Here is a 14,004-nt window from a genome sequence, read left to right on the forward strand (position 1 = left end):
GTGGAAAGCTGTTTACCAAACATATACACTGATCTGAGGGATTATTGGGGGAGGGATGGTCTCCTGAGCAATACTTAATTTATCAAGATAAGCCTTCCAATTTTTCTGTCAGTAGAATGACACAATCTTCTCAACTACCTCTCACTTGAAATTTATATATTCCTTAGTGGATTTTATGCAAACAAAATCAAAGAGAACCTTATCAATAAGCAGAAAGCAAATTATGTAATTAGATACAGAAATTTCCTTGCATTTCTCTGATAACAATTCTATACCTTAGTTCTGCATACAGAAACAGACTCACTTAGCCACAGGTGTGATAAGTCACTAAGACAGTCACTTAGCCTTGAAGTTTATACATGATTTGTAGGTAGAAGATTTAAGGAAGTCCAATGGATTTTTGGTTTATAGAGATTCAGAAGCCTTTTTCTTTCAACTCTGCTTCTACCCATAAGGCAGCTGGCCAGCTCCTCAAGAAGGGTGTAGATCTGTGGACCTATCCAATAAAAATTTGTGGAGTTTTCTATCTCACCCTTGCAATCCTGCTTTCTTCAATTGACCTAACTATATTTCTTTGAGTATTAGTCAAGGAAACTTTGCACAATGAAGTTGGCTCTCCATAAATACACACACACAAACAGACACACACACACACACACAAGATCAATAAAGAAACAGTGTTTAGTAATATTACAATGAGTAATTAAGATGTTTTAATTTTCTGAGCAACTAACTGTAAGACTGCTGCCCTTTCTCTGTAAACCTTTGAATTCTCCCCATAAACCACAGACATAGGACAAATCTGGGCAAAGGAGCTCTAGAACATGTATAGATTGAAACAGTAGTTCCCAAAGTATTTTATTTTGTACACTTTTTAACAACAACAGCAGCAACAAGATTGTGTTTTGAATCATTGGGGTAATTTAAAATACTATTCAAAATATTCATTAAGTTCTTACAATAATGACCATAACTTTTGCCCCCAAACTAGAAATCAAAATTTACATCATATAGCTATATTCATAAATTATAAGTATTTACTCTACCTGTAAATTGAAAATTTTAAATATGAAATTATACAACTGTATTTATAAAACAATTAAAATAAGTTATATGAAATATCATGTGAAAATTAAAAGAAATTTAGCAAGACTTCTAATTCATACTTTCATCTGTTAAACTTCATATTAAATTTATTTTATGAATTTTATTTAATGCAAATATCTTTAGGTAAATAAATAATGACTTGAAAGTTGTTTAATCCTTGTTGTGGTTTGGAAATAATTTGATGACAGGTTGTGAAAAGGGAAGAATGTTGCACTGAGTCAGAAATTTTAGGTACAAAAAAACCCTGAAATTGTTGTGAACACAATCATAGAAGTTTCAAATCACTGCAGAAACAAACCTACAAAGTTTTAAACATATACATGCTTGTTGCCACAAAAGAGAAACACAATTGCAACAAAACTGGCCAATTATTATCTGCTTAAAAAGATTTTAGAGAATTTTTAGTGTGAACATATTGATTCATTGCCACGAATATCCAAGATATTAGCAAACCCTTAAATAGAAACAACAGATCTAGAAGAAGAGGTAAAAAGGTAGAGTTTAAAGAATTATGTTCTAGGTGAACTTGAATCCTTGCTCATGCACTGGGCAGGTCTTGTCCTGGCTGTCTTGTCATTACTCTGTATATTCAACCTTTTCAAGCCACAGGTATCAATCCATCATGAAATAGGATGAGTTGACTTGTCAGAAAGCACCAGCAAAAAGAATGTTGCCATCACTTATTCAGGAAGTCTTTTCTCTCTGACCCTTTATTTCAGTACCTCTTTCTCTCACAACTGTCATTCTCCCTATCACTTGAGTTTTAGGGGAAAAGAAAAACCAAAAATTTATATCATTGTAGGACAGAAAGAAATAGAATCCTAATTGTACCTATTTAATAGTTTTCTTCTCCTTACCATTCATCTGAAAAATTCATTATCATATATTTGTCTACTTGACCTTGTCAGTTACAAATATATATTGAATATGTAAATCTACATAATGTATATAAATCAATTATCTTTAGGCAGAAAACATCAAAATTTACAAGCACAAGTAAGAATTAAAAAAACAAGAAAAAGTATAATTATAAAGAAAATCTGAAACAACATTACCATCACATTACTCTAATAGTTTAATACTTTTTATATGAGTTTGTACTCTAAAGTAATTGTGTTTAGAAGTTTATATTTACATACATATTTTAAAGTAATTCATCACCCTTTACTTGGCTCAATTTGATGGTCATCTTTGTTACTTGTTACACGGAAAATACTTTTATCAGAAAGTAGGTGCAATAATTGTTGGTTTAAGTCCAACTGACCAATGGGAAGGCTAACTTTTACTGACTTGTAGTAGCCTGTAATATACATTTACAATGTTCCTGGATTTGTTAATCTTATGTACCTATGTTTCTGCTTTGATACAGATAAAAACAAAACAAAACAAACCTGTGCCATGGAATTCTGGAACACCACCTTGGAGAACAGTTTCTTCCTCATGGGAATTCTCCAGGACAGTCAGTATCCTGGATTGGTTTGTGCCATAATCACATTCTTCTACCTGGTGGCTGTGTCCAGCAATGGTCTTCTGCTCCTATTGATTGCTGTGGACAGGAGGCTCCATGTGCCTATGTATTTCTTGCTCAGCCAGCTCTCACTTATGGATTTGCTCCTTACAACTGTCATTTCTCCCAAGACATTTGTGGATTACTTGCATGGACAGAGCATGATCTCCTTTTCAGGTTGTGGAGTTCAGATGTTCCTGTTACTGACAATTGGAGGTGCTGAAGATATCCTGTTGGCCTTCATGGCATATGACCGATATGTAGCCATTCGACACCCTTTGACCTATATGGTAATTATGAGACCAAAAGTTTGTTGGTCCATGGTGGCCACATATTGGCTCTTGGCATCCTTGAACTCCCTCATGCACACTATATACACTATGCACTTCCCTTTCTGTAGAAGCAGGGAGATAAGCCACCTGCTCTGTGAGATCCCTCCTTTATTGAAGCTGGCATGTGCTGACACCACAAAGTACCAATTCATGGTATACACAATGGGTGTGGCATTCCTCCTCACTCCCCTCTCTGTTATCCTTGTTTCCTATGTGCTAGTTTTGACTGCTGTGCTTCACATGCCCTCAAGACATGGGACACAGAAAGCTCTTCTTACCTGCTCATCCCATTTAACAGTAGTTGGACTCTACTATGGACCTGCTACATTCATGTATGTCCTGCCCAGTGCTTACCACAGGCCTAAGCAGGACAATATCCTCTCTGTGCTCTATACCATTATTACTCCAGCCCTTAATCCCCTGATTTACAGCCTGAGGAACAAGGATGTAGTAGGAGCCCTGAAGAAATTGTTAGGTAAAGGCACCTCAGTACCAAAATTGTAGAACCCTAGACAGGCCTTTCCTTGATCTTCCATTTGAGAGCTAGTAGCTAGTGAATTCTCTCTGTGTTTGTTTCCACTTGTCTGGGATGTTCATTGGGCACCATAATCAAATTTTCCCTCTTATTATTATTTCAGCACTACTGTATTCTATACATGAGGCCATTCAGGATGTGAGAGACATTTGCAGAAGGGGCAACGTAGAGGAAATTGTAGAGTTACAAAATATTTGACTCCTTTTAATCCTAGAAATAATTTTGACCATGCAAGAAAACTCACACTTGATAATGCATTCCACAATTTTTAAAAATAATTCTAGTCAAGTTCAGCAGCCTGTAGCTTGAAGAATAGTTTCCTAATTTTGAGGACTAACATAAAATGTTTCCCTTTTTGGTCTTGTGATGCTTCTCTTCATACATGATTTTCAAAGGCCACAAATAACTGCTGAGCAATTACCTGTGTGAACAGCATCCCATGTGCAATAATTTCTCCCACAAGTCCATGAATGCTCTACTTGAAGATATAAAGGAAGGGTAAATCCACAACCTCCAGAGGAAATTCACTTTTAGTCAACTGTGTTAATTGGTTTTCAGTTTTATGAAATAAAGCTGAGGGTGACCCATTGAGCAATAGAGAGCACTGTATTGGGCATAAACATATTAGAAATGGAGAACTATTCAGAAGACACAGTGTAAAAGGTGTTGTAAAGAGGCATGCATGACTAGAAAAAAATATGGGCAGTCAATATAGTAGCTGTTTTCTGCTCCAAGTTAATGAGAAGGACTTCAGTATAATGAGTTATCTTAAAAGATGAATGACTTATGGCTTCTCTTGTCTTTTCTTCAGGGGATATCCTAATTTACTCAGAGTTATTCATTTGAACATGGTTGCTAACTGAAAATGTTTTGTTATAAATAACTTATTTAATGTGCATTGTTTAGAAGTATTACTCAATGATTTATACATTCCCTTTTGCTACAAGTGATGGTAATAGGAAAACTTTTAGAGAATGTTATTCTTTTAGTTAGAGAGCATCCTCTTATTCTGTTGTCAGTTCCTTAGTAGAATCTCATCTTCCTAAAGGGGAATGAGCAGCTAAAAGAAAATAACTAGAGTAAATAACTGAATAATAATGATTAGATAATTATGCATAACAAAAAACAGATTCAGAAATTTCTAATTTTTCAGCCATTTGAATTTCTTCAATATATCAAAATGACCACTCTCCAACCTCAAAATGTAAATTCTCTTCTCTAAATGGTTCCTAATTTGATGTTCTTATTAATAGAGTCAGATGGTTTGGGATAGCTCTTACTACCTGACCTGTTTATTGGCAAAGTGAACTTAAAATAGTATGAAGATCTATTTTGTAAGAGATTTTAATAGAAAAGGGGATCTTTGCAAGTGACCTGAACTTGAGAAGCAAATATGCTACAAGTTAGAAACCCCACCCTATCCAGAATACCTAAGAGAAGAGATTTACCAAGGACTACAAGACTGCATTAGGAGATATTCTCAGAATCCAGACAACTTTAACAGATGTTCAAGCCATAATATATGATGGACTGAAGAAGTGGACAATAGGAATGGATCATTATTTTTTAATTTTTCTTCTTACTATGTGACTCTATTCTGTAAGGTCTAATTGCCAAAAGGGACTTACCTCATTGGCTCCTTTCAATGTTGGCCAATCTCTCTCCCTGTTGCCCTCACATTATTTCCTGTCATAAGCCTCATAGTTAAAAATCCTTGATGAAGCCTTTGTCACATCAGTTTCTGATTCACTGAGGAGACTGTGTCTCTCAAAAAAATCAAATGAGGGAAATTATTTTGCTATTATATTAATAATCAGGATCCAGACCATTTATTTCCTCATTTTGGGCATAGGTTAGCCAGTCTCTGAACAGCATGGTTGATAGAAATTACCCTGATCCTCAGGGAAAGTGTTCCTTGATCTAGAGTAAGACCCCACCAAACTAGGAGACTTTACTTATATTTAGAGTGTAAACAGAATCTAATCTATGTGATTTCTTGCCCCAAAATAATGAGCACCCCATCCCTGGAGTTTATTGTGACTCAGCACATGAAAGAGAAAATGAACCAGACCTGTCTAGATGGACATGGATTCCTCTGTCCAGATTTCTGTAGGCAGATGAGTATCATAATGAAACCATGTTCTCAGTCGGAGGAGGAGAAGACTTTTAGCCCACCTCTTCACTATTGTCCAATTCATTGATTTTCACTTTTCAAGGGTATGCCCTTTTTTATAGGTATTTAAAGAATTCAGTATCTCCATGGTTTTGGCTTTTGTTACTGACAGAAATCATTGATCACCAATTTATTGATTAATAGTGAACCAAATTAATAAATTGATTATTAATTACCCAGAAACCTTGTTTCTTCGGTTTTTCACTTATCACAGTAAATAGCACCAAGTAATATTACACAAGGCTGAAATAACAAAGGAAACCTAACTATTAAAAAAACAGCCTTATCCCAAGAAACATAGTCCATAATGTATCAATATGACATAGAAAACATTCAAAAGAATGATAAACAACAGTAAAAAGGAGTATAAAATTTCAGTTTCAGAAAGTATGATGATTAAGGATAACATCACATTGATATTCAGAGACTGCAGTATTTTTTAAACACTTACTAAGTTACAATCACGTTATTTAAAAAAAAAATAATCCCTGCTCTCTAGAAGCTAACATTCCAGTGGGGGAGATGATATGCAAACAATCATGAACATACAAGACGCACACAGTATAAGTTTCTCAGTACACATATTATGCAATATAATTACCCTCAAAAGGAAGGGACTGAAGCTGTTAGCCATAGAGGGTAGGAATTGAGATGAGACTTGAAGGAAGATATGGAAACTGGAAGGTCAAGATGAAAAGGGAGAGAGTTCTAGGCATGAAATTTGAAATTGAAACTTGATTTTAATTATCTTTTGCTTTGACTTAATCAAATAATAATTAAAATTCCCTTTCAAGGTTCCTTCACCTTGTTCACCCTCACCACATTCCAGAAAAATTTGCTTAATGGTCAGGCTTTCATCTTGCAGTTATTCCTATTTTTGTAACCCCATGTATAACCCACTTTCAAGAGAAATTTAATTCACCTAAAAGGTTAAATCACATCAATTTAAACTACTGTAGCAGGTCTCATCACCTGCACACTAAGCCCATCACCTTGAGAACCTTTGTCTTGTGATTAAAATCACATCATAGCTGGGGTTAAGGGGATACCCAAAGGGGAGGTCCAAATGATTATTCTGACAATGTTATCAATAGACAATCAGAAAAAGATACACATATGTTCCTTGAGAATTTTTTTGCAATTCGTTCATTTTTTTTTAGTTTTCAACATTAACTCCCATATGATTTTGAATTCCAGTTTTTCTCCCCATCTCTTCCCTTCCCCTATCCCATTACAGAAGACATTCTGAATGCCCCTTCACCCAAACTGCCCTCCCTTCTACCATCCTCTCCCCATTCTCTTATCTCCATCCCCTTCTATTTTCCAGTAGGGTAAGCTAGATTTCTATACCCCACTGCCTGTGTATCTTACTTTCCAGTTGAATTAAAAAAAATTTTAACATTCATTTTTTAAAACTTTGAGTTTCAAATTCTTTCCCTACATCCCCACACATACTCCTTGAGAGAGCAACAATTTCATATAGGTTACACATGCATAGTCATGCAAAACACTTCCATAGAAGTCATGTTGGAAAAGACTAAGTTTATTTCCTTCCATCTTACTGCTCCCCCGTTTATTCCATTCTCTGCTTTGACCCTATCCCTCTTCAAAAGTGTTTGCTTCTGATTATCCTTGCCCCCAGACTCCCCGCCCTTCTTTCATTTCCCTCCTCACTTATTTCTTTCCCCTCTGCTTTCCTGTAGGGTAAGACAGATTTTTATACACAATTGAAAGTGTATGTTATTCTCTCCTTAAGCCACATTTGATGAAAGTAAGGTTCACTCATTTCCTCTCACCTTTCCCCTCTTCCCCTCCATTTTAAAATTTTTTCTTGCCTTATTTATGTGAGATAATTTACACTATTTTATTTCTTCCTTTCTTCTTCTCCCAATATATCCCACTCTCATCCCTCAATTTTATTTTTTAAATATCATCATAAAGGTTACTGGCAAAGAAGTGGTGAACAATTCTATGACACCATTTTTTCCAATAGCTTATGCTCACATCATATCTCTGTGTCACATTTTGGTAATTCTCATGAAATTTGAAAATTTCTCATTAGCATTATCTGATATGATCATCTGTGTCATTTGATGTTATTATTATAATTGTTTTAGTGCCAGTCACCTCACCTAATGCATTATTGGTGCAGTTGTGAAGTCATCCAACTGTTCTGGAGAGTAATTTGGAACTATGCCCAAAGGTCATTCAAAATGTATATAACTTTTGATCCAGCAACACCATTACAAGGTCTGTATTCCAAAGAGATCTTAAAAATGGGGAAAGAACCTACATTTAAAAAAATATATTTGTAGCAGCTTTTATCATGGTGCTAAAATGTTAGAAACTGAGAGGCTACTCAGCTATTTGGGAATGGCTGAACAAGATGTGATACATGAATGTAATGGAATAGCATTGTGCTATAAGAAATGATGAACAGACAGATTTCAGGAAAACCTGAAAAAGTTTACATGAATTGATGTGAAGAGAAGTGAGCAGAACCAGGAGACCAATGTACAAAATAACAGCAATTTTTCATAGAGATCACACGATTGCCTTAGCTCTTCTCAGCAATACAATCATTCAAGAGAATTCTAAAAGACATTATAGCAAATGCTTTCTATATCCAGAGGAAAAAAAAGCAGATATATAGTGAATGCAGACCAAAGCACGCTATTTTCACTTTATTTTCCTGTGGTATTAATTTTTATTTTTTTTTGGAAAATGTAACATTTTTGAAAACTTTCTTCTTTTACAATATGACTAACATGGAAATTGGATTCACATGATTGAACATATATAAGCTATATCAAATTTCTTACTATCTTAAAGAGGAGAAAGAGAAGGGAGGGAGGAAATTTGGAATTCAAAATTTTATAAAAAGTGAATTTTAAAAATTGTCTTTACATGTAATTGGAAAAAATAAAATACTGCTAATTTTTTTTTTTGAAAAAAGAACCACACCCATATGAGGGTGAATTTAATAAAAGCATATTGTTTGTATTCTGACTACTCCACTGACCTGCCACTTTTCTTTTTCCCCTTTCTTAGGCTCCTTATCATGCCCTGAGATACAATATTATTGAAAATTAGTCCAATTAATAACCCTACAATGAACTCTAAGTGCTCAAGTGAAAGGAAAAGTCAGTCAATGCAGCAAAATTCATTTTTTTCTTATTTTAAGAAATTGCCACAACCACCCCAACCTTCAGCAGCTACCACTCTGATCAGAGTTGAGGCAAGACCTCACACACATGCACACACACACACACACACACACACACACACACGCACACTTGCACACATACACACCAGCTAAATGTTATGACTTACTGAAGGCTTAGACAATAGTTAACATTTTTAGCAATAAAGTATATTTTTTAACTTAAGGTGTGTACATTTTCAGACACAGCACTATTAAACATTTAATACACTACAGTATAGTGTAAACACAACTCTTATATGTATTAGGAAACAAAAAAAAATTCATGTGACTCTATTGAGGTTTGCTTTATTATGATGGTCTAGGACTGAACCTGCAATATCTCTGAAGCATGACTGTATATAATGGTGCTAGTTGTGCGGGATAGTAATAAGGGAACCCACATGAGTAATATTAAAGTAAAAAAGCACGAGCTTAGACAAAAGATTGGATATATATGAGGTGTAGAATGACACTGACGTTAAAAACTTGAATGAGAGGGAGAATGATGTTTCCTTCAGCAGTTGGAAAGAAAGGAAATGTGGTGGGTTCTTTTGAAAAAGATAATGAATTCTGTTTTGGACAAGTTGATTTTAAGAAGACAATGGGACATTCAACTTGAGTTATTCAAAAGCAGATGGTAAAGGGAGATTGGAATTTAAGAAACAGGGTAGGGGTGGATACATAAATGTGGGAATCATCTGCCCAGAAATGTTATTTTGAACCCAGGTGCCCTGATGAGACCCCCAAGAGGAGATAGTAAAAAAAAAAAAAAGTACTGCCCAGGTCAGAACTTGGGGGGATCTTCATTGCACTAATTTATATTTCTTTTGAAGTTGAAAAGAAAACTACATGTAAAAGGTAGGTACATCCAAGGTGTTTCCTCCCAATCTCCAAAGTGAAAGGATTGAAGGACTACCTCTCTGATGTTCAACTTAGTAGGGAAAATGGAGAATTTTGAAAGAATGAATGAAGGAAATATTAAAAAAGAAAAACAAAGAGGAAAAAGAAGAAAACTGAGAAGCTCTTGAATGAAAGCCAGTGGTACAGGCTTGTTATTTTGAGGAGACACTTTATTTTATCAATCCCTTCCCCAACTCATCCAATCTGCTTTGAGCTATGTTAATCAATTCATTAACAGATAATTTGTTTTATGCTAGGCAGATGAAACTTGTGTCATTGAAGAAGATAATAATAGCAATAATAACACCAAATAGAATCATTTTGTTATTATTATCATAGCTGGCATTTCTGTATAGTGCTTTCAGGTTTGCAAAGTCCTTACATACATTATTTAGTTCTCACAACCACCCAGGAATATAAATGTTTTTGTTATCCCAATTTTACAGATAATTAAAGAGCTAAGTGACTTTCCATAGGTCAAAAAACGAGTATGTGTCTGAGGCTGGATTTTAACTCAGATCTACTTGGCTCTAGATCTGGTGCTCCTTCTATTGTCCTTCAAGGACATTTTACTGATCTTGAAAGGAGAGGGAAAATGCAACAAGTTTTATCTAACAAAGAAACTTGTTCCAGACTCTCTATTGGAGTGGTATTCCAAAGTCATGAATAAAAAAAAAAAGAGACTTTGATTCTTTAAAGAACACTTCATAGATCCACATAACTCCAATTAACAGCTATGGGAAGTACTTTTATAGCATATAGCACAGCAAAATACCAACTTTTCAAGAAATACAGGACTTTTTGTTTCCTGAATATGAATAGTACTTCCCTTTAATGCTTGTAATGATCCCAGGCATCTGACTAACTCCTTACTCCAACTCATGAATGTTACTCAAGCAATTATCTACGCCAAGCTCTGTTTTTATATTTTGACAAATTTGTATTCTCATTGATGTAGGAGAGTAATCCATCCATGTGACCCATCTTGTAGAGCTCATCTTATGTCCGTCTGAATATATTGGACAGGAGGTTAATCTGTTGTTGATCTTTTTATAATTTTTTAAAGTTGCATGGACATCAATGCACAATAATTATAGGTTATTCTTTGCTGTCACTATGTCACTGACCATATTTTTTTCTAGTTATGCATGCCTCCTTATAGTACCTTTTATATTGTGTCTTCTGAATAGTTCTTCATTTTTAACATGTAGCTTCCTGTTTATACCCAATACATTGTCCTCTACTATTCATTGGGTGACCCTAAAATTTATTTGATAAAAGAAAAATTAATTAATGCAGTGGACTTGAAGTGAATTTCCTTTGGAAATAGTGAATTGACCATTCCTTGATTTCTTCTAGTAGAGACTCAATGGACTTGTGGGAGAAATTTTTCTATAGGGGATGCTGTTCACAAAGGTCATTGCTAAGCTGTTATTTGTGGTTTGAAAATCGTGAAGACTGATGAGCAGGTGGATTCCAGAAAAGCCTGGAAAGCTTTACATGAACTGATGCTGAGTGAAGTGAGCAGAACCCGGAGACTATTGTATATAGTAACAGCAACAATGTGCGATGATCAACTTTGATAGCAATGGAATGATGTAAGACAATTCCAAAAGACTATAAATGGAAAATGCTATCTACATCCAGAGAAAGAACTATAGAATGTGAATGAAGATCAAAGCATAGTATTTTCTCTTTTTTTGTTTTTTTTTCTTTCTTATTGTTTTTTCCTTTTGTTCTGATTGTCCTTTACATGATAAGATGGAAATATACCTAATATGATTATACATTTATAACCTATATCAGATTACATGCTCTTTTATGGAGGGGTGAGGAGAGGGAGGGAGAAATTTAAACTCAACATCTTACAAAAGTGAGTGTTAAAAAGTGAAAAATAAATTAATAGAAAAAAGAAAATCATGAAGATTGAGAGAAATGTCAAAATACTGGAGAGGGACATTATGTTAGTTTTCAAAATTGGGAAAGTGTATTCTTTAAGCTATGCTGATTTTGAATACAATTCCTTAAAAAAATCTAGAATGCATTATGAAGTATGAGTTTTTATTTTTTTTAACATGAGCACATTTATTACCAGTGATTAGAGAAGTCAAATATTTTGTACCTGTGTAGAATTTCTCCTATGTTACTCCTTTTGTAAATGGCTCTCACATCCTGAAAGAATTCATTTATAGAATGCAATAGTATTGACATAAGAATAAAAGGGAAAATTTGATTATGGTGCCACATGAGATGTTCCAGATGAGTAAAAACAGACCTAGAGAGAATTTATTAGCAACTAACTCTCATCTAGAAGATCACAGCAAAGATATGTCTACGGTTCTACAATTTTGGTGCTGAGGGGCCTTTCCCTAGTAACTTCTTCAGGCCTCCCAGTACATCCTTGTTCCTCAGGCTATAGATCAGGGGATTCATGGTTGGAGTAATAATAGTATAGAACACAGAAAGGATATTGTCCTGATGAGAATTGTGGTATGCACTGGGCTGGAGATACATGACCAGAACAGCTCCATAGTAGAGCCCAACTACTGTCAGATGGGATGAGCAGGTAAGGAGAGCTTTCTGTCTCCCCGGGGTTGAGGCCATGTGGAACACAGCATTCAAGACTAGTGTATAGGAGGCAAGAATAGCAGAGAGAGGGATAAGGAGGAATGTCACACCCATTGTGTACACCAAGAACTGGTAGTTTGTGGTGTCAGCACATGCCAGCTTCAGCAAAGGAGGGATCTCACAGAGCAGGTGGCTTATCTTCCGGATTCTACAGAAAGGGAAATGCATTGTATATATGGTGTGCACAAGGGAGTTCAAGGATGCCAAGAGCCAGTATGTGGCCACCATGGACCAGCAAACTTTTGGTCTCATAATTACCGTATAGTTCAGGGGATGTTGAATGGCTACATATCGGTCAAACGCCATGAAGGCCAACAGGATATCTTCAGCACCTCCAACTGTCAGTAATAGGAACATCTGGAATCCACAGCCTGAAAATGAGATGGTGTTCTGCCCACACAAGTAATCCACAAGTATTTTTGGGGAAATGGCAGTTGTAAGGAGGAGATCCATAAGTGAGAGCTGGCTGAGCAAGAAGTACATAGGCACATGGAGCTTCTTGTCCAAAGCAATCAACAGGAGCAGGAGGCCATTGCAGATCATAGCCACCAGGTAGAAGAATGTGATTGTGGCACAAACCAGTCCAGGGTATTTACTGTCTTGGAGAATTCCAATGAGGAAGAAACTGTTCTCCAGGGTGATGTTCCAGAGTTCCATTGTACAGGCTCTTTTTTCCTGTATGACTACAGAGGTACGCACATAGCCCCAACAAATCCAGGAATACTGTAAATATATGATTTTAGAGGCCAGTGAAAGTTAGTAGGTGGTGAGTCAATGGGGTTGAGAGCCTTTCCATTGGCCAAATGGATTCATGCTAACCATTATTGAGCTTATTTTTTGATAACAGTATTTCCCTTCTAACAACTGACAAAAATTTACATCAAGTAGGGCCAAATATAGTGTGATGAATAACTGTAAAGTGTGTATAGAATAAAAACCCATTTAAAAATTATTAAACTTTTTGAAGTAGTCATGAGATTATTCTTTAAATTTTCTTCATGATTGCACTTTTTCTTGAATTTTTATATTCTTGTCTGCATTTTTTAAGTTTCATTGTTTTCTGCCTAAAGATAATTGATTTATATATATTATGTAGATTTATATCAATTTATTTTATATTTGTAATTGAGAAAGTCAAGTGGGCAGGGATATTATGATAAATTTGAAGAATTGTGTTGAGGAGAAGAAAACTGAATAACTACAAGTGTAAGCAGCTAGAGTATAAATCTATAAACTGAGTATTTCTAATTCTTCTTCTACAGCAGTTATTTCCATTCAATGGTTGCTAAAATCTTTGATATTTGTGGCAATGGTTCAGTGGGTTCACCCTAAAAATTGTCTAAAGATTATCTAAGTAGACAATAATTGGTCAATTTTATTGCAAATACTTATTTTTTTCTGTTGTAGCAAGCATGTGCATGCTTGAAACTTTATATACTTGTTTCTGCAGTGATTAAAAATTGCTATCATTATGTTCGCAGCAATTTTGGGGGTTTTTTTGTGCAGTAATTACCTCAAAATTGACCCCATAAATGTAATACGTCTTCCCATTTCACAGCCTGTTATCAAATGTTTCCAAACCATCATGGGAGCTGAATAACTTTCTAGTCATTATTT

At 35.2% G+C, this 14,004-nt stretch overlaps 2 protein-coding genes across 2 annotated transcripts; one reads left to right on the forward strand and one right to left on the reverse strand.

The window, feature by feature from the left end:
• Positions 1-2,505: 2,505 nt before the first annotated feature.
• LOC140527440 (olfactory receptor 2AG1-like) lies at positions 2,506-3,450 on the forward strand. The gene has a single exon (XM_072644368.1). It carries the CDS (start codon positions 2,506-2,508, stop codon positions 3,448-3,450), a length of 945 nt encoding a protein of 314 aa, XP_072500469.1.
• Positions 3,451-12,099: 8,649 nt separating this feature from the next.
• Positions 12,100-13,044, reverse strand: LOC140527444 (olfactory receptor 2AG1-like). Its single transcript, XM_072644381.1, has one exon. It carries the CDS (start codon positions 13,042-13,044, stop codon positions 12,100-12,102), a length of 945 nt encoding a protein of 314 aa, XP_072500482.1.
• Between the last annotated feature and the right edge of the window lie 960 nt (positions 13,045-14,004).

Source organism: Notamacropus eugenii, chromosome 1 (assembly GCF_028372415.1).
Source record: "Notamacropus eugenii isolate mMacEug1 chromosome 1, mMacEug1.pri_v2, whole genome shotgun sequence".
Lineage (NCBI taxonomy): Eukaryota > Metazoa > Chordata > Mammalia > Diprotodontia > Macropodidae > Notamacropus > Notamacropus eugenii.

Coding starts and splice junctions, on each gene's coding strand:
- LOC140527440 (XM_072644368.1), top strand. CDS start 2,506: ATGGAATTCTGGAACACCACCTTGGAGAACAGTTTCTTCCTCATGGGA.
- LOC140527444 (XM_072644381.1), bottom strand. CDS start 13,044: ATGGAACTCTGGAACATCACCCTGGAGAACAGTTTCTTCCTCATTGGA.